The sequence below is a fragment of the Sphaerodactylus townsendi genome, linkage group LG05 (genome assembly GCF_021028975.2).
Source record: "Sphaerodactylus townsendi isolate TG3544 linkage group LG05, MPM_Stown_v2.3, whole genome shotgun sequence".
Classification (NCBI taxonomy): domain Eukaryota; kingdom Metazoa; phylum Chordata; class Lepidosauria; order Squamata; family Sphaerodactylidae; genus Sphaerodactylus; species Sphaerodactylus townsendi.
This window is the reverse complement of record NC_059429.1, coordinates 95,999,265-96,019,469: the sequence shown is the minus strand read 5'-3', so window position 1 is coordinate 96,019,469 and position 20,205 is coordinate 95,999,265. Positions and strand designations below refer to the sequence as shown.

At 43.2% G+C, this 20,205-nt stretch overlaps 1 protein-coding gene across 2 annotated transcripts; it reads left to right on the top strand.

Annotated features, from left to right (window-relative positions):
* The first annotated feature begins 885 nt into the window (after positions 1 to 885).
* On the top strand, positions 886 to 12,819 carry NRAS (NRAS proto-oncogene, GTPase). Of its 2 annotated transcripts, none has more exons than XM_048498057.1 (6): positions 886 to 1,698; positions 2,640 to 2,766; positions 5,105 to 5,283; positions 5,622 to 5,781; positions 6,983 to 7,106; positions 8,480 to 12,819. In XM_048498057.1, the coding sequence occupies exons 2-5, from the start codon at positions 2,656 to 2,658 to the stop codon at positions 7,100 to 7,102; spliced, it is 570 nt and encodes a 189-aa protein (XP_048354014.1). In that variant the 5' UTR covers positions 886 to 1,698; positions 2,640 to 2,655; the 3' UTR covers positions 7,103 to 7,106; positions 8,480 to 12,819. The 2 variants fall into 2 exon arrangements, with proteins under 2 accessions (XP_048354014.1, XP_048354015.1); XM_048498058.1 differs by having other exon boundaries at positions 1,353 to 1,406.
* The last annotated feature ends 7,386 nt before the right edge of the window (positions 12,820 to 20,205 follow it).

Genomic DNA, 20,205 nt, shown 5'->3' with positions numbered 1-20,205 from the left:
TAATGTATCCTCTGCCTTATTTGGAATATAAGGTTCCAACAGCTTAATAATGCCACTAAGTCCTGAAATAAGCGACATATATAACAAATGCAAAGAACTAGTAACATGCTAGAAAAGGATCCCCTCTTTTCTATCTGATTTAAGAGAGAGGCTGCTATGGACCTTTGCACAACATTTCAAGAAGCTATTGTATATAAAGAAACAATTCTGTTTTGCTAGCCCATGGCAAGGAACAGCTTAGAAAGACAATTGTGAAAGAAGCTTGGGCTGGGCTTGTATTTGTTTTTACTAGGGCATAATTCTCAACCTATCAATAAAAGCAAAGGCCATTGCCTAGTATGGAACTTCACTCAGAAAATGCCTTATCTATGGACTTAAACAGCAGAAAGGCCATTGCACAAGCATGTCTTATGCTAGGTGAAGGGTAAAAGTAGTCTCCTGTGCAAGCACCAGGTCATTACTGACCCATAGGGTGATGTCACATCATATTTGCAAGATCCACCAGACCACGGCCACATGGCCCAGAAAACCCACCAGAACCAGTTGAATCTGGCCGTGAAAGCCTTCGACAATACACTTGGTAGACTGTTTGCCATTGTCTTCCCCAGTCATTTACCCCGCGTCCCCCAGCAAGCTGAGTACTGGTTTTATTGAGTCAATCCATCTAAAGTTGCTGTACTTTCCATAGCTCAGAGGTGTAAATCATGTGCCTGGAATAAAGATAGGATGGCCAGCTCTGGGTTGGGAAGTACCTGGTAATTTGAAGGTGGACCCTGAGGAGGCTGGGGTTAGAGAAGGGGATGAAGTTCAGTGGGGCATAGTATATTATATAGTCCTCCTTCCGAAGTGGTCATTATCTACAGGTGAACTGATCTGTCAGCTGGAGTCAGTTGCAATAGCGGGAGATGTCCAGCCACCACCTGAAGGCTTAACCCTACATACAGAACACTGTTTCTATCCCCCAGTATTTATTTTCCATCTTAAATTAGTGTTCCACAGCAGACCTGGGGGGGAGGGGGGATGCTTAATATCCTCGAAAATAAACTAAGCATCTTAAAGAGAGTTGAAGTCAACCGATCAGAGTGGAGTAGACAGTAGCGTGCAAGATGAACTCAATGATCTATAACAAATGAAACAAGCTTATCCCCTCAGTTGCTTTATGTGTAGCTACCTGTCTACCATAACATAAGTGACAGGAGCGCTTATTGCTCCTACAAGCTGCCGTAGTAAAAGTTACGAAGCTGACTATCAAGGATCAGGGAGATTTTTACGAAAAGAGCAAGAAACCGCAGAAAACTGCACTAGCCCACGCGTTCGTAACTCCGCCCACCTAACTAGCCACTTCCGGCGCTGGGAGTTGACGTTCCTAACACTTCGGAAGCGGCGTTCCGGCGGCAGCCGTGGAGGTGAGAGAACTTCCCTAGTTAACACGTGGGGTGCAGGTGTGGCTCTTCATTCTTGGACAAGACCTTCGAAGGTGAAGCAGCGGGCGATGCAGTGGAGCAGCGGCCGGGAGGGTCGTCAGCCCCGCCCGCTCTGTCCCGCGCAGCCTCTGTTTCCTTGCGCCCCTCGCCACTCCGGGGAGACGGGCACCGATCAGTGAACCAGATCTGTGCCACCTGCTTCCTACCGACCCGCAGCAGTGCTCTTCCTTTGCAGGTTGGCAGCGTGAGGGCTTGCTGTGGTGTCGCTGCCAAGGTACCTGCCTTTGATGCGGGGAAATCCACTGTAGGCGTGCTCCCGCATTATAACTTTTGTTTAAGGGAAAAGATGAATAACTTGCTTGAAGCGTTACTTGCTTTGCTGTTTGCTTATTTTTATTCGCTACTTTAAATGTTTTGAATCTGCCTTCGTTATGAAGTCATTTGATTAAAAAAAACATCCTAGTAAAGCGGCGCAGTAGATAAGCACTAGGTTCTTCTCCCGGAGTTGCCCCACTAGTTCTTTTTGTCACATCAATATTTTGAAGGCAAATGTTATAGTAATCCTGAGCTACTACGTCTGTTATCTTTATAAGAGGTTTGGGTAGTTTTAGTGGTACTTTTTCGTATTATTCTCACAACATTCCTATGAACGCATTTAGGCTTGAGTGAGTTGCCAAGATCACCTGGCAAGTTTAATAGCAGATTTGAACCTGAGTCTCGTCAAACAAAACATACTGTGCAGTGTTGACCAGGTACTAGAGTGAACTGAGTCCAGATTCTTGGCCATCCATGAATCTGCTGGTTGCCTTTGCTTTGCTTTGCTTTGCTTAATATATAGTTGGCTATTTAGCTTATGACGAAACTATTGAAGTGTTTTCTTTCCTTCCTTGTGTCACAGCTGGAGCCCTGTTCACAAGATACAGTGAATGCATGTACAGTCTTTGTGCAGCGTACGCTTGATTGTTGAGTAATTCTCTGTTACAGTCTGTGTCTGTATAGCTGAGCGTATGATACCAATCACCATTATACAGGTCCCTTGTTTCATTTGTAAAGTGAACTCTTGGTTCTTTCTTACTGAAAGATGTATGCATGTGTTCACTGTAACATATGAAAGAGCTTTTATGTATTGTCATTAGCAGTGATGTTTTCCCTCGGGTTTGGTTTGAGGCTGGTAGTTTCGTAGCTCTTACTACTGTCAATCTGTGTTCCCATCAGGTCCCTGAGGAGGGCAATGACCGAGTACAAGCTGGTGGTGGTGGGAGCTGGTGGCGTTGGAAAAAGTGCCTTGACCATCCAGCTTATCCAAAATCACTTTGTGGATGAATATGATCCAACAATTGAGGTGAGCACCTGCAGGCAGTTTCCTTCTCAATGACATATTGAGTATATGTGTGTGAACCATTTTTTGTATGTTTGTTCTGGGTGGTTGTGCCTAGACTTTTGAATTCTCTTCCTACAGAAGGATGGTGTGCTCCCTCCTTGCTGTCTTTCCATCATCAGGTGAAGATGTTTTTAGTTTTTATTTTGGACAGCATTTGATATCTAGATCTTAGTAAGCAGTAATTTAGTTTCTGAGGGTACATTTTGTTTTGGTACTGATTTGTATAGTACTTAGTTATTTTATTGGGTTTTATTGTGATTGGATTATTATATTATATCAGATTTTATTGTATTTGGTAAAACATTTTAAATATAGACCATAGAAAGGTGGAGTGTAAATATTTTAATCAATAAGTAAAGACCACCATGCAAGAGGTAGATAGAAGTTAGAAATTAAGTATGATGAAGTTAGAAATTAAGCTACTTTAATTCTAGATTTCACAAACAGATTTTAGAGAAGTGGTCCAAAAATTGGCAAATTTACAGATCTTCAGAAAATTTTAACCTTTTATCTGACTTCTCCAATGCCACAATGACTTGAGTGTTATGCATTTGCTAAAAAGGGATAGGAAAGCAGTGGGGTAGCATTTGAGGGTTAGCTGCAGGTAACAGTGAAGGTTGCTAGTTGCAATGTTCTTTCGACAGGGGCAGGGAGGTCATCCAAGTCACAGCCAACTTCTGGTGACACTGTGGAATTTTTAAGGCAAGAAACATTCAGAGTTGGTTTGACACTATCTGTTGCTGTGTATCAACCCTAGTATATCTTGGCAGTCTCCCATCCAAATACTGACTAGGGATAACTGCTCAGCTTCTGGGATCTTTACCACTTGATCCACAAATAAAATTTGTCCTCACTGTTAAAACATTCTGATTGTTATCTGCTATTAAAGCAGCTTCTGATCTTGATCATATGATGGAATTCCATTTCCCTGGATCACTAGCATGTAGCATCATTAAGGATCGCTAAGTAGCAATATAGAATGAAGGTAGGGTCATGCATGGCTGTGTTAAGGTTTCATTCTTTCTTAAACAATAAGCAAGTGGGGGTTAGCGCAACATAAATGAAAACAAAGTAAGTGCACTGAACACAGCAGCAATGGCTGTATAAGGTAGGAGTATTTACAAGGTGAAAAACCTTTAAAAAGTATTCAGAGCAAGATCCAGAAATTCTTAAGTGTCAACTAATCGATTTACAAACATAGGTGCACAAACACACCAACAGTGCTGCATAATAATGATGTTCTTTCAAGCAATCAGTTTAAAGAACTCAGTACACTGAAGAACATGAAAATTCCTCATAAACGATTGTTGGTGCACCTTGTGAGCTTTTGTACATATGTTTGTAAATAGATTAATTTACACTTAAGAATTTCTGGATCTTGCTCTGAATACTTTTTAAAGGTTTGTAAATATTCCTAACTTACACAGCCAAGGTTTCATACCCGGCAGACAAATATTTTTGCTGATGCATATTTATAAATTATGCTTAGATTGATACATTCTTCGGAGAAGGGACTCCTGAGGCAGAGGGTGTTATAAGAAAAAAGGCTGAGGGACATGGAGCTTTGCAGAGCTTGGAACACTTGACATTTTGCTCTGATTCCATGTTTCATTTTTGAAATTTTATCAAACACTTCTGTCTTCAGACTTTTTTTCTGCAACCAGAGGAACTAGGAAAAGTACTTAGAATGAAACAGTGTATTGTCGAAGGCTTTCATGGCTGGATTCAACTGGTTGTGGTGGGTTTTCTGGGCTGTGATACACCTCTGAAGATGCCAGCCACAGATGCAGGCGAAACGTTAGGAACAAGATCCACCAGACCACAGCCACACAGCCCAGAAAACTCACCACAATCAGAATGAAACTTTGTTCCAGGGCTCTATATCTGTGCCAACGTACATACAGTTACCATATTGCATTATGTAACAGCCTACTTGTTGGTTGTGCTTCATAGAACAGTTTGGACACATTGCCAACCTCTGTATTCTTGCAATGGAAGCCTTATTTGTTCCTACAGTGGATGATTTGTACTGAATCTCAGCTGATCTCATTCCTTGTTTGGCAAGACGTTTTGGCAAGACGTTTTGTCGTTCTTCCAGTGGATGGATCTGTGCAGGCTGCATGAAAGTGTGTAGGATCTGCTGTCAGGAAGTATTCATTGTTCAGAGAACAGTAGAAAGTACAATATGGATTTGAAATGCTGTCAGTTCTTGAAATGGTGTGTACATTCCCGGTGTCAGTGAAAAATGTTATGAATGGGATTCTGGTTAGTTTTGACATTACTCTTGTGTTCCCTATAGGACTCCTATCGGAAACAGGTAGTTATTGATGGAGAGACCTTTTTACTGGACATCCTGGACACTGCTGGGCAGGAAGAGTATAGTGCCATGAGGGACCAGTATATGAGAACTGGTGAAGGCTTTCTTTGTGTTTTTGCTATTAACAACAGCAAATCATTTGCAGACATCAATCTTTACAGGTAATCACTGCTCAGAGGAGACAATGCAGCGGGAAATGCAGTCACATATAAGTGCCAAGTACCACCTGCAATGGTCCTCAGTTAGACTTTTAGTTTGTTTAATTCAAGATTAATCTCAGTTTTGTAAACACACAATTGAAATCTGCAGAGGGGAGCTATAGAAGCAGGAAGAATGCTGTGGCAGGTATCAAGACAACGATTGGAGAGGGACTTACCTGGGGGACTAAAATGTTTGTGAGGGCAGTTGAATCTTTGCACTGTGTGTTGGATTTGTATAATACCATGCCAGATTGAAGCATGAAGGTTTTTTTTTTCCTTTCAATGATCTCTTCCTCCAGAGAGCAGATTAAGAGAGTGAAAGATTCAGAAGATGTACCAATGGTATTAGTGGGAAACAAATGTGACTTACCAACACGGACAGTAGATACCAAACAAGCTCAAGAAGTAGCCAAGAGCTATGGGATTCCCTTCATTGAGACATCTGCCAAAACAAGACAGGTAACTGATTTCTGTACTTTTGTTCTGCATTTTCTCAGGGAAATTGTTGTCATAACTTACGAACATTGACAAATTGATCAAAGAAGTATCACCATGTAGAGAGTTTTTGGAATCTTCCAATTAGACCTGCAGACTGTTGCTAAAATTAGTTTCATTGAGCTCACAATGTTATCAAGCAAGATCAGGCGTATTTCTTGTGAAGTGAGGAACGGTGGGAGATATTGTTTCCCTGCAACATGGTTTGCCCAATCAATCATTTCCTCTCCTGAGCCTTCCTGTCCCTGCATTGACCCCCAAGAAGGCTTTTGAAGCACTTGGGCTTTATGTGCCTATGGAATTTATGTGCCCCAGTCGTGTGTGCCTTAAATTTAATAGCCACGGTGCAAAGGCTTGCACCTGCTCTCTTTTCTCACACTGCCATGGTTCCATGCCAACATCAGAAAATTGCTCAAATGCTAGATTTTGTGTGGAAATCCTGCACTTTCTTTCTCCCAATTTTGGGGGAGGCAGGATGTTTTCCTCTTTTCAAGGAGGGTGAAAGGAAAGATTTTTCTGCTTGGGGGTTTCTGTAGGTCAGGGGTGTCAAACATGTGACTTGCGGGCCAGATCAAGTCCCTTGACAGGTCTTATCAGGCCCATGAGCCATCTGCGACTACCCCCTCCTCACTCCTGATCTAGCCTGGCAAGCCCACCAGCTGAGGCAGCCACACACACAACCCACGACCAGCCAAACCAAGTCACATTTATGTCCTATCTGGCCCTTCTAACAAATCAGTTTGACCCCCCTTCTGTAGGTAATGCTGAAACCTCTCACTTGTTTGCGTGGGATAGTTCTAGGTATTACTAGAAGGAATTATCTGTGGCTAGTCCTGTTTTCACAGTTGTATTGATTGCATACTGCAGTGGTTGGGTTTGGAAGAGAAGAAATATGCTGTTGAAGGAAATAATTTCAGCCCTTTCTTTCTTTCTTATGGAATTTGATAGGAATTTTGCCAACTGAACAACAGACTGAGTTGTTAAGCTTTGCCTCACAGTTGCTGAGCTGCCTTTTCTACTGTGTTGAGGATACTTCCATGTCTATATTTCTCATGAACCAATTTTCTACATGATGGGGGAAAGTAAAGCAGTTCATAACATTAGATAAGGATGTGTGAAGAATCCAAGAGAGCCTGTCTTTGACCTCAGTATCCTACTTATCTAGGGTGTTGAAGATGCGTTTTACACACTGGTGAGAGAAATTCGCCAGTATCGGATGAAAAGGTTGAGCAGCAGCGAAGATGGGAAACAAGGGTGCACAAGGCTCTCGTGCCTGGTGATGTGATCAGGTGGGACTGGACTCATTTCATTACTAACCTTTGTTAGGCCAGCCCCTTTTAAAATCTCTCTTTTGAAGGGAACATTCTCTGAGTGCTATTTCTTAATTCCTATGAGAATGAGTCTTGTAAAATAAGTATAAGAAGCTATGGGTGGCCTGAATGCTCCAAACAGTCTGGAACAAGTGCTGAATCTGGCTGAGATAATAGTGGTAAGATGTTACAATACAGAAAAGGAAAATGAGAGATTTACGTGGATTATTTCTGTATGGTAAGAGTGCCTTGTTAAGAGGGATTGTGGGTATTTACCTGTGAAGAAGAAGGAAGAAGAAGAGGAGGAGGAGGAGTTTGGATTTATATCCCCCCTTTCTCTCCTGCAGGAGACTCAAAGGGGCTTACAATCTCCTTGCCCTTCCCCCCTCACAACAAATACCCTGTGAGGTAGGTGGGGCTGAGAGAGCTCCGAGAAGCTGTGACTAGCCCAAGGTCACCCAGCTGGCGTGTGTGGGAGTGTACAGGCTAATCTGAATTCCCCAGATAAGCCTCCACAGCTCAGGCGGCAGAGCTGGGAATCAAACCCGGTTCCTCCAGATCAGAGTGCACCTGCTTTTAGCCACTGCTCTCAGCCACTACGCCACTGCTGGTCGCAGTCAGAGGTAAATCCGTAAAACAGCTTGGTAATAGATTATGTGGCCCCTCCCAAAATGGGTGATGAGTGTCATTTCATAAATTAACTAAACACTATGAAATGGATACTAGCTCTCCTGCGTTTCTTGTGGGTGAAAGCCTTCTTTGGCCATGTAACAAGAGCATTTCTGGGGGGTTTTCAGAGAGCCAGCATGGTGTAGTGGTGGATTCTAATCTGGAGAACTGGGTTTGATTCCCCACTCCTCAACCTGAGTGGCAGAGGCTTATCTGGTGAACCAGATGTATTCCTGCACTCCTACATTCCTGCTGGGTGACCTTGGGCTAGTCACAGTTCTTCAGAACTCTCTCAGCCCCACCTACCTCACAAGGTGTCTGTTGTGGGGAGAGGAAGGGAAAGGAGTTTGTAAGCCACCTTGAGTCTCCTTACAGGAGAGAAAGGTGGGGTATAAATGCAAACTCTTCTTCTTATCTCCATCCATCAAGTCACATCCAATGTACAGTATGGCCCCAGAGGGTTTTCAGGGCAAGAGACCAAGAAAGGTGGTTTGTCATTGCCTGCCTCTGCGTAGCAACCCTAGATTTCCTTGGTGGTCTCCCATCCGAGTACTAATCAAGGCAGACCTTGCTCCAAGGTCTGGTTAGATTGGGAGTTGATACTGCATTGTGGAAAAAAATGGGGTAATGAAGTACACTGTTTTCCTTCTTACACAGTGCTAACATATACCTATTTATTTCAGCTGCCTGGCAAAAAACACAACACTGGAGATTGAATCTTAATTCCGCTATGCTGCGTGCTTTGATGACATTCCGCCATTTTCTTGGTGCCCATTGCCCTGGGTTAAATTTTTCTGTCATCACCTGAAGAGACTGTCTCTATCTACCTCTTTGCTCAGCTGAGCAAGCAAAGAACATCTCCTTTGTTAAAATGGTGGGATTTCCTTCACTCTCTTTTTCGCGGATCGATTCAACTTGTGCAGCTGGTTATGTGTGAAACAACAGAGACCTTGAAAAATGATCTTTCCCTCACTCCAGTTTTCCTTCCTTCCAGAGAGAGACTTATCAGGCTGTGTTCTGAAAAGCCATTACTTAACACAGTCTTGCTGGCAATGCTGCATGTAACTCTTCTCCTTCGTATGCACCGTTTTCAAAGGGGGAAGTACTTGAAACTTGCTCAATGTTGAGTTGCATAAAATGTTTCTACACCACATCCACTTATTGCATCTAGTTTGACCTCTGTAGTCCTTTGCTTTTTTGTAATTTAAAAAAAATGAGAGAGAGGAAGATCTTTGCTAACCAAGCACCTGTTTGGAAAGGCAAGCCAGAGTTGGACCTTACATGGGCAGGTTGCAGTGTTGGCTTCTGGCTGATCCATCCTGGGCATAGAAGCTGCTTACCCACAGGCAGGTGGTTGATCTATCTGCTGTGATTAACTGGACCTCTCTAGGGACTCAGCAGAAGTCCTTTTCCCTGCAGCACTAAGATTTTTTTAACTGGAAGCAAAGGATGAAAGGTCAACTCTTCTTGTATATACTGTAGCTTCTCCCCAGACATAAGTTTCTGCCCCTAGGACTTCTCTGCCCCATTAACAAAGGCACTTTGATGTGAAAGAACCAGTGGGGGTGTCTGGCATAGCTGGCTCCTCCCCCTCTGGTAATAAATGCATTCCATTTAGCTTTTCTACTGTGCTTTAAGCCATTGGTGCTTCCTACCAAGACCAACTAACAGCTGTGGATGCTACTACAGCTTGCATATACTCCAGCCAGTCATGGTTGTGTCAGGACTGTGTGTTGAGGGGTGAGTTGCCCTAGCTTTATGTGCACTTTTAGTTTTGATTTCGCCCTTCATTTCTTGACACTTTGTCCAGAATGGCCTCTCTAATCCTTATTTGTTAATGTATCTGGGAACATTTGGTTAATGTTAATATGTTTTTGAGAGCCATTTCTATGTCACTGCTGTGCAGTAACTCAAAAGAGCTTGAGCAGAATAGGGAAGAACCTGTATTTAATAGTCAACCCCCACCTTAATGTTGCTTGGAGCAAGAAGTTACCTTACTGTTTGTTGCACATGCCACACTAGTGGCTGGATGCTTTAAAAGCCTGTGTGCTCCCAGGCCAAGGTTTCATGTGTGAGAACTGTTGCTTTTTCTTCCTATAATGCCGACTGAATATATAACTACTAATTGTCTGAAATATGTAGGATCTGAGAATGAATTTCTCATGACTGACACCACTCTCTCATAACTTTGCAGCAAGACGTCGAAAAATACTGTACTGTGATGATGAGAGGTGCCGTGAAAGCTCTGTGGAGCATGCACCTGTAATTGCTGTTTCCTGTGTACAAATTGTGGCTTCGTGTTGCCCTGAAAGATATGCACAAAGTCGGGGGTTGGACTGCAGTGGAAACAAAATCTAGATATTAAACCTTTCCCTGGCGATTCTGTTACATGGTTAATTTACTGCACAAGCTGAAGACGTAGGAGCAAACAACTGTGTAATCATAAACCTTAAATGATACTAGGCAAGTGTTTCCTAAAAATAACTTTGCTGTTGTCTAATATGGCAGTGATCTATCATTTCTAACAAATCTGTGCCTGAATGTCAGCATCCAAACTGCATTATGTGAGGAAATGTAGTTTTATGGCATTACCTTACATATGGATTAAATCATTACAATTTAGGCTTAAGACACTCCGCAGGGCTTGGGGGTGTCCACTAAAAAGCGTTTGTTTCTGAGCGGTTAAATTGCATGAACTGGATAAAGCTCCTGCTCATGTATTTTTCCCAGCCTATGTGAAAAAGGAATTTCATTGCTCCCCTAACCCCAGGTCAGGGCTATTGTGTCTAGAACAGGCTGATCCAGCAGATGTCTCAGTGAGGAAAGGTGTGATAATGACCAGGCTCTCCTGCAACCATTCAAGGCACAGGAATGCTGCTGGGGAATGCTGGTGGCACCACATTCAAATGTTGGCCTTAAAAGATGTCTGTGGGCATCTTCTCTATCTAGCACATAGCACGTTCTCTCTTCTCATGTTGTGACTTCAGGAGCCTGGAGATTAAATGTCATATTTGGCTGTGGTTTCTGCATGGTAGCATGTGTTAACACATTTGAGAAGCCCACATTAGAATATTAGCCGGTGTGACAGCCAGTGTCTGGCTTGAACAGAAGATGCCTCTTTCCTGTGCATAACTCTTGTACAGATGAAACCAAGTCTTCACGCCCCTACATGCTGCAGCATAGTGGACCTGATATCAGAAGGCTTGAATATGGACATGCATATCTGTGCTGGGCCTTGTGCAGTCTGCAAAATACAGGAGGAGAAATCTTGTTGAGAGAGATTTTGTTTTTTCCCTCTAGAAACCTGGCATTTTGTTGTGTGTGGAGGGTGCTCGGATGGCTGTTCCTGCCAGGCCAATGTGTATTTGAGCGTAATATCCAAAGGATATACTTAAGAAATAATCCATCAGTAACCCATATACTCTCTCAGGATCCTTGTACTATAATATGCTAAAGCACAGTCTCTGAGATTAATTCTGGATGCAAAAGGCAGCCCTGAAAAAAAATGCTATACATGTTCCCAGTTGAGGCTCCTTAGAACAAGTGTCTGAGCACCTTTCCAAGCCTCTGAGCACCTTTGGAATTGTGATATGGAGTGGGGCACAGCCTCGGTATGACTGCTGCAGAGGGCAGAGCCAAGCACAAAATATCTCGGAGCGAGCCTATGCATCGCTCTAAGAGTAACTCTTCACTATTTCAGGCAGAAGCTCTATTTAACAGAATGCCTTTTAAAACGAGCATGTTGTTTAAACATATTTTCTTGCATAGACACAGCTTAGCTTCAGTCACAAAAGGATTCTTGTTCTGTGGAGCCAGCTGCTGCTGAAGCAAGTTTTTAAAAATCTGTCAGATCTCCAGTAGGCAATCAAAAGCCCTGCTGGACAAAGCCCCATGTAGCACTACCTGTTTTTTAAAAACACTTGATGGGCGCCTGGAAAGATGTCAGTGAATGCCATGGCCTTAAGGAAACAGCTGATTTTTTACTTCCTTTCACAATTGGGTAAAATAAGGCCTGCATATAGGAAACCTTTAACTCAAGCTGAGATCAGATAGATGTAATTTTCCTCCTGGCCTTCATTTGGGGAGATTTCTCAGTTGATACTACTAGTAAGACTGTATCAGTAGTATGGTTGCAAGTGCCTTGTATACTGAATACTCTTAACATATTGTCTGTTCTGCCTCAAGAGGCTTAGTTGACCAGAAGACAACAATATGGTGCTCTCATTTATTAAACAATATCAAGTGTGAAGCAAGCTACTGATACTTGCATTTTCCCCAGACCTAGGTCAGTGGTTGCATACGAGGTTGAATGCTTGTGAAAAAAAATTCCAGCATATGGATTGAGAATGGTTAATGAATGTGAGGGCTGAGATGTTTAAATGTAATTTTTAAACTTTTTTTGGGGGGGGTGTATTTTACTTGTGCAAATGAAAGCCCCTTTGCACTTTTAGAGTTGTCCATCTGAATGTATATGATGCAGAAACTAACCACTGCCATTTTGTACTTCAGTGTATTAGTCAAGTAGTAAAACGTAGGTGTATGTGCAAATTACAAGATTGCGTTTCTGGTTCCAAATCAGTCAGGCTGTGACGACGATGACATGTAATTCTGTGGCAGCTAATAGGAGGATGCCCGAGCTACGGGATCCTAATCTATGTGTTTCCTTCTGTCAGGAAAACAACGATTAACCTCAATATCAGTCTGGCACTCTTCCTTCTCTCCCTTTCTCCATCACCAGAGGTGATGCTCTTGTTATGCAGCAGACTGTTTTCCGAGGGCCCCAAAGCGAAACACCACAGCTAATAAGGCAGTTGGTTAAGACTTGCTCCTGTTCTGTATGTATGAAAAGAGGTATCCTTCCATTGTGGTTGCAAGGCACTTGATGGACTTGGATTGCAAGTCATCACTATTAAAGGTGGACATGTTATCAAAGGATTAATATCAGTTCAATTGTAATGTAATCCATTTCTCAAAAAGTCTGTTTTTAATGTTTCAATTTTGGTTTTAAAAAATCCTCTGAAAATTCTGTGTGGTGTGGGGTTTTTTTGTGGGGGGAGTGCAGTACATGCTGTCTGCTTACGTATACTAAAAATTGCATACACTTTGTGTTCTAGAATAGAATTTTTTTTGTTACCTCTAGAGTTTGCTGGCAAATGAGTGCCCATTGAAATGCTTGAGTAATAATACAGTCTAGAGGACCTGATCTAGTCTGAAGCCTGCATTAATTATTTTTAAGCGGAGGCTGGTTTTGTGCTGCTGTCCAAAGTCAGGAAACTGTGTGTGAACACTTGCTGTTTATATACCTCACCTCACATTTGCTTTGTTCAAGCCATTTAGAATGGGAAATATATCTCCAGTTCTTTTGCTGGTCACACATCCTGTGCTGTCTTTGCTGAGGTGACTTTTTTCAATCCCCTTTCCTGAATGATCCTTCATAGTGGAGCTGGGCGAGGGCTTCCCAGTTTTACAATGAGTTCCATGAGCAAAGATACACAGAAATTTTAGTTTTTCAGTGGTTGGAAGAAAGTATGTTTTAAGAGCACCCAAAATTGGGTGTGTGAATGAGCAATATTTCCTCTTTTCTCAGGAGCTGAGTCAGGGAGGATAAAGAAGGTCTATTTCTTTAAAAGCATGCAGGGAGGGCAGTTAAATATTCCCTTTGGTGAAATTCAACCTTTCCCAGCTTTACAGATTTCTGGTGTTGGAGCTTGGCTAGGGGAGAAATACTTCAAACACTGGAGAAGGGCCTTGCAAGAGACAATCCTCTCACCTTGTGCTCTGTTGTTTGGAAATACACACACAAGTGTGCCGTTTTTTCTTCCCATGAGGATGAGGGGGCTCTTTTTGTTGCAGTGGGGAACACTTGCATTGGGTCGGTGCATGGTTGTTTTTTCCTGAAAATAAAGATGCACCTTGGATCCTAAGACAAGGTGATCTGCAAAATGAGTATGATGGCTAATGGAGAGAAGAGTTTTTCACACTCGAGCAACCAAGCAAATACTTTTATCTTAGCTATCCCTTGCAAGCCCTGCCCTGGATAGCTCCAGGCTAGCCTGATCCCATTCGATCGTACAAGCTAAGCAGTTTGGCCCTGGTTAGTTTTGGGATGGGCAACCTCCAGCGAACACTGGTCTGAACTCAGTAGCGGTGTTTTCTTCTCCGTAAATGCTGTAGCTGGCTAGTCACTTTGAAGGTCATGCAGAGAAAATTTGATCTCTGAGTTATTTGATATGGCCATACACAAGTGTAAATTAGACAAGGGCAGCTGTTTATGGGAGGCGCACAAGAGCATGTCTTGGATGTGTGACAATTGCATAGCAGAGCCTATTTTCAGGGAGCATGTATCAACGTGCTCTTGATATGTAGCAGCACAATTCTCACATCCATTAAAAGATTATTGTAAGATCTGTCTACCCTTGGAACCCCCTGCCCCCGTGTCTCTGCCTGAGTCACTATTCTGAACATATCTCCTCTAAGGGCAGAAAATTCAGCCTCAGAAGTGATTCAGTAATCCAAAAAATACCCTGTTTCAGGTGTGCAGCAGAATTGCTCCAGGAGACATTGACTGAAAAATGAGGCAATGGCCAGTTTCTGTGGCTGTGTAATTTGTCCTCACTGGAAACGCCAAAAAAAATGTGCGTTTGTGTGTAAATTACTGGTCATACAGTGTCATACACCCAGTCCAAAGGGAGGGGGTGGTTAGAACAGTGGCTGGGGATGGAGCTGCCATGCTATCTCCAACGAGGCAATAGGCAGCATGGGAGCCAGAGAAGGAGAAAACCTTTACTCCCTCAGGAAAGCCCATTATGCAGAGTAACTTCACACTTTTTGGTGGAATAAGTCTGCACTGCTGGGAGAGGGCATTCCCAGCCTGAAAGAATACTGGGAGCCAACTAATATTGGCTTTGCCTCTAGGAAGACCCCTGAACACCCCACCCCTTTGGCTCTGCAGAGGCCAGCGTCTGGGTCTGGTTGCCACGCATCCACACAGTGGCCCAACGCCAAGGTTATTGGCCCACAATATCTGTGCCACTTTGCATGGCACAGTGGGCACGGACATCAGCCAAGTGCTCCCTCCACTTTCAGTGTGGCTTCAGCCCCTCCCCCTTGGATTGCATTCATAAAGAATGTTATACTTAGTGGGAATAAAGTCCGAGGAAGCTTCTGGTATAGTTAAAGTGCTGGGAAAATTAATGAAGAGAGTAATGTCAAGGAGGGGGAACAGAAGCATATTAATGAAAATCAAGCAATTTTAACACAATACCAAACTGCTGTCACATTTGCATAGAATTCCTACTGTATTGGAGTGTTAACTTTTCATACACCATAACCTATTTCATCAGTTGCACAAGTACATTGCAAAGGTGGTAGCTATAAGGTTGGTTTTGTTTCAGGGTGACAGCTAAAGTGCTTTGCCATTACCTGCCTCTGCATAGAAACTGTGGACTTCCTTGGTAGCCTCCCATCCAAATATTAACTAGCACCAACCTTTCTTAGCTTCTGAGATCTGATGAGATCCCGCTAACTTGGGTTATCCTGGTCAGAAATATACAAGGAATGTAGTAGAGCCAGGCTTATGTGTAGCTCATGCAGGATTTTTTTAGAAGTAGCAGTGGAATATACCACATTCTCTCCCAAAGGAAGTTAAATTAAATTGCTATACAAATTAAGCATATTTTAAGATTTGTTTCTGGGGTAGAGGGCATGGCTTCTAAACACTCTGTCTAGAAACTAACTGTTATCCAGAATGTTTGGATAAAGAGAACTGTTTACATAGTGGAAGCTGGCATGAATTTATTTATGTATCAGAAAATTCTCCTGATGAGCCCCATATCCTCTCCCCTTCCCCTTCTCTTTTTCTCAGCCATTCACCAACCTTCAGTTTTATTTATTATTTATTGACTTCATTTATACTCTACTTTTCTCAACAGTGGAGACTAAAGCAACTTATATTGTGCTCCTCTTTTCTTTTTTATCTCATAGCAACCCTGTGGTACAGATTAGGCTGAAAGTCTGTGACTGGCCCGACATCACCTAATGAGCTTCCATGACAGACTGGTGATTGGAACCTGGGTCTTCCAGGCCTACTTGGAAGCCCTAACTGCTGCACCACATTGGCTTCCATAGGGTGGCTGCTGCTGGACAATAGCAAGCAGCCAGGCCTAGGTGAGTCATGTGTATGGAGTAGTACCAAGGGACCAGATGATTGCTGTCAGGTTTGACCCAAATGAGTCCTCATTCAAAGGCCAGAACAACTCTGGAAAGGGCCCTGCTCCTTCTTCTGCCATTTACTGGCAGAAACCAAGCCTAGAATTTGTGATTGCCTATCAACAACTTCTGAGGGCTTTTATTTCTTAAAGTGATAGGTGCTCCTTTTTTTGTTCCGAGTTTTTAAAAACTCCACAATGATTGGGTGTTGTTGTTGTTGTTTTTAAGATTTCAGATTTCTCTGCAAATCTGGGTTTTTTTTTTCAGGTTTATAGAAAGAGATTCAATAATATTTCATGAAATACTTCCTTTAATTTGGAGAAAATATCTATAACATAAGTAAAATTGTTCTGTATCTCATGCCTTCTGACTGTGTGTGCGGGGGTGGTAAAATCATGTTCATGGAGATGCTATGCAAGCAATATTGTGTAACCATTACAATATGTAGTTTTCTCTGTGTGCTGAATCTTTGTAAATTCTGTGTTCACACACCATAAAGAAGCAGATGCCTTGCTTAGGGTTCTTCCAAAGAACTTCCTTCACACCAGAAGACTTGGGAGCTCAGGATGTTCCTAGTTGTCTTCCTGTTCTCAGAGAATGTGTACACTGTGTGAACAGCCCTGGTCCAAGTGGAAGCTTTGGCTGCATGTGCTGTCAGCAACTTCAGCTTAAATTTCTTCACAGGCCAAGGCATGCAGCATCTTGACAGAACCTGTGCGAATGAACAGCTGGAAAAAGAATTCAGATGCTGAAGTTGTAGGAAGATTCAAGTGTATATGTGGAAATAACCTCATCCAAAAGAGGGAAATTTGGCTTAAATGGGGTTCTATTGCTGGAACAGAGTCAATACATACCCTGTTTCCCTGAATATAAGACATCCCCTGAAAATAAGATGTACTAGAGGTTTTCCTGAAGTGCGAAATATAAGGCATCCCCCGAAAGTAAGACGTAGCAAAGTTTTTGTTTGGAAGCATGCCCGATGAACAGAACACAGAAAAATAAGACATCCTCTGAAAATAAGACATAGCGCATCTTTGGGAGCAAAAATTAATATAAGACACTATCTTATTTTCGGGGAAACACGGTAGCAAAAGTAGTCACTCATATCTGTGAAGGCTTCTTTCCTGCTGATTTTACTCATGAAGCTTGAGGTGGTAAATTTGTTCTTTCAGATATTAAAAAAAAGCTCAGGAGCCCCCCCCCCCCAAAAAAATAGCAGAGATTTGGATGCAACATGTTATTAAATAAACATATATATTTTTAAAAAAAATTAAGATAACCTGTACAGCCTGAAGGTCACTCTTGATTTCAGATGCAAATTTGGCATTCAGGGCAGAAAGATTAGAAATATTTAAAGGCAAAGATGGGGCAGTGCCTCTGTACTGGCTTTTGAAAATGGAATTTTCTTAACTAGAGAAGAAGAGTTTGGATTTCTAACCTGCTTTTCTCAACCATAAGAAGTCTCAACGCGACTTATACACTCCTTCCTTTCCTCTCTCCACAATAGACACCTTCAATGGTGTATTGACGGGGCGGCGGTGGGTGGGACAGAGGAGGCAGATGCTCCAGGTGCCACTTTAAAGTGTTAAGTGAGGGGGGCATTCAGCTGGTCTCCTCTTCCCTCCTCCGCAGGTGCAAGCAACTGTATTGGGCTGCAGAAGGCTAAGCAGGTGGGCTCAGAGGCTCACTCCCGGTCCCACTGTAGAGGTCTGCAGAAGGTTGAACAGTCTGGCTTACTGCTGTGCAATTGGAGGGATGCAATTTCAGTATTTGCCCCCAGGTGCCATTTCCTTCAGGTACACCACTGGACACCTGGTGAGGTAGGTGGGGCTGAGAGAGTTCTGAAGAACTGATGAGCCCAAGGTCACCCAGCAGACTTCATGTGTAGGAGTGGGGAATCAAATTCAGTTCACCAGATAAGAGTCCGCTGCTCATGTGGAAGAGTGGAGAATCAAACTCTGTTCTGTAGATTAGAATCTACCACTCTTAACCACTACACCGCACTGGCTCTCCAGCCCTAGAGAGGGTTGACTGAAAGGCTTGCTTAAAGGAGCAGGAGCTCCTCCTCCTCCTCCCTTTGCTTTTACACGGTGTGTATGTGTGTAAAGTGCCATCAAATCACAGCCAATTTATGGCGACCCATTAGGATTTTAGAGACAAGTGACTAACAGAGGTGGTTTGCATTTCCTTCCTCTACACAGCACCCTGGTATTCCTTGGTGGTCTCCCATCCAAGGACTAACTAAGACAAACCCTGCTTAACTTCTGAAAACTGATGAGATCAGGCTAGTCTGGGGCATCCAGGTCACTAGGGCCCACTGTGCAGGGAGTTCTTTCCGGGACTTTTTGCTCCTTGGTGGGGTCTCCTCATATTTCCTTGTTTACACATGAGTAGATGCCCACTACCTGCTGCTTGCCTGCCCTGACATCTGGGTCACTCCCTGTTGATCACAAGATTGACAGCTTTTTAAAAAAGCTTTTAAATTTTATATTGTCATTCTTCCTTGGCACGGCCTGGGTCCCTCCCTCTGTTGCAGTGTTGGAGAGCTTGGGAGGGAGGGAGGCCAGGTGCAATCATTGGCAGTGAGGAGGATGCCACAGCTAGGCAAGCCCCTGCTCCCTCCTCTGCCCCCACACACCAAGAAAGCAATAGGAGGCTGGAGAGGGAGGAAGGGAGGGTTGGAAGAAGAGCTGGGAGTGCACAAATGGGACTATATTGATATTCTCCACAAGATCGCAAGATTGCTGGCTTTTTTTTTGAGCTCTTTAAATTTCACATCGGTATTCCTCACATTATTATTGCTCAGGCTTGCTATCATTAATCTTTGGGGGAGGGGGAAGTTGGCTGTTGATCCCCTGGAAATACCTGCAAGGAGTTGGGATGGGGGAGACTGGAAGGAGCGGAAACCCCAAGCAAGGGAAAGCATCATGGTTTGCTCGGTCTCAGGAATTGCAGGACTTCCAGGATATGTGGCGCCACAAGTGTGAGCACATATGCAATTAAAACTCTGCTGTGAATGAAACGCTCTGTCCCTGCCCATCAGAGCACCAGTGTATAATTGGCCTAGGACTGTTCAACAGACCAGACAGTGGCTTTTTATGCAGTTACTGCTTGTGATACAACTGTGTGCTTTCCTGCAGTTCTCTGTTCAAAAGAGAAGTCTTCTGCTGCAAAGTGTCCCCGACCATGCTGATCCAATCCACCATTTTGCCTGCCTGCTACTTCTTTTCTTTTCCATGCAACTTCGGGGGAGGTTGCCTGCCACCTTTTTGTGGGGGTGGGGTTTCTTTTTGCCATCTTTGGTATGTCAGTAATTCAATATACCATCAATTTCACTGGTAAATTGAGCTATTGATAGACCAGCAGTATGAAAATAAAAATAACTGTGTGGCCAGAAGAGCTTTTAGGTGAGTGGACGGGGAGGGGGGAAGAGCAAGAAAACCCCAAGAGAGAATAATGCATTCCTTTGCATTCCCTGCGAAGGCAAGGGAACCTTTGCATTCTCTGCGAACTCAAGGAGAAAGTTACACTTTACCCACTTTTGTAAACCCACTTTTGGTGAGTTCAGGAGTGGGAGCAACCAATGTGAGCAACAAAGAATCTGACTTGAAGGGAATGTATGCTCACTGAAGAGCAGACCACAAATGCATAAATGGCCACCAATAAATGTGTTGGGATGTCTTGGGACTGTAGAAACAAGGGGTTAGTTAAACAACTGTGGGACACACTGTATGGTTGATGGACTACGTTTGGCTTGCTCAGAAGTTATGAAGACCTGGTTTATATTGTAGGCTCTTTGGAACAGGGATCCTCTGAGCCATATTCTATGCAGTTACTATTATAACAGATTTCTGAGCTTGGTTTGAAGTGCAGGTAATCATAAAATGAAAATTGCCCTCTTGTGAAGTATCAGATCTGTGGTCCCTTACAAGGAATACAGTCATAGCACTCCCCAAAATGATTGGTTTTTTTAGAAAGCAAATTGTGACACATCAACAATAACATGGCTTATTGCAGGTGTGTGTGTGTACTGAAACAGACCAGACTATTAGTCCTGACATGAGACAGCTGTGTTGCTCTGCATTATTTTATTTTGACATAAATTCCAGGACTGATTTGCTGACTCTGTTTCAGAGGCAGGCAAAAGGTAACTCAGGCATGACCAGTCATTCTCCAATTAAAAATAGCTTTCTGCCCCTAC

Coding starts and splice junctions, on each gene's coding strand:
- NRAS (XM_048498057.1), top strand. CDS start 2,656: ATGACCGAGTACAAGCTGGTGGTGGTGGGAGCTGGTGGCGTTGGAAAA. Junction 2,767..5,104: donor AATATGATCCAACAATTGAG/GTGAGCACCTGC, acceptor TGTTCCCTATAG/GACTCCTATCGGAAACAGGT. Junction 5,284..5,621: donor GCAGACATCAATCTTTACAG/GTAATCACTGCT, acceptor CTCTTCCTCCAG/AGAGCAGATTAAGAGAGTGA.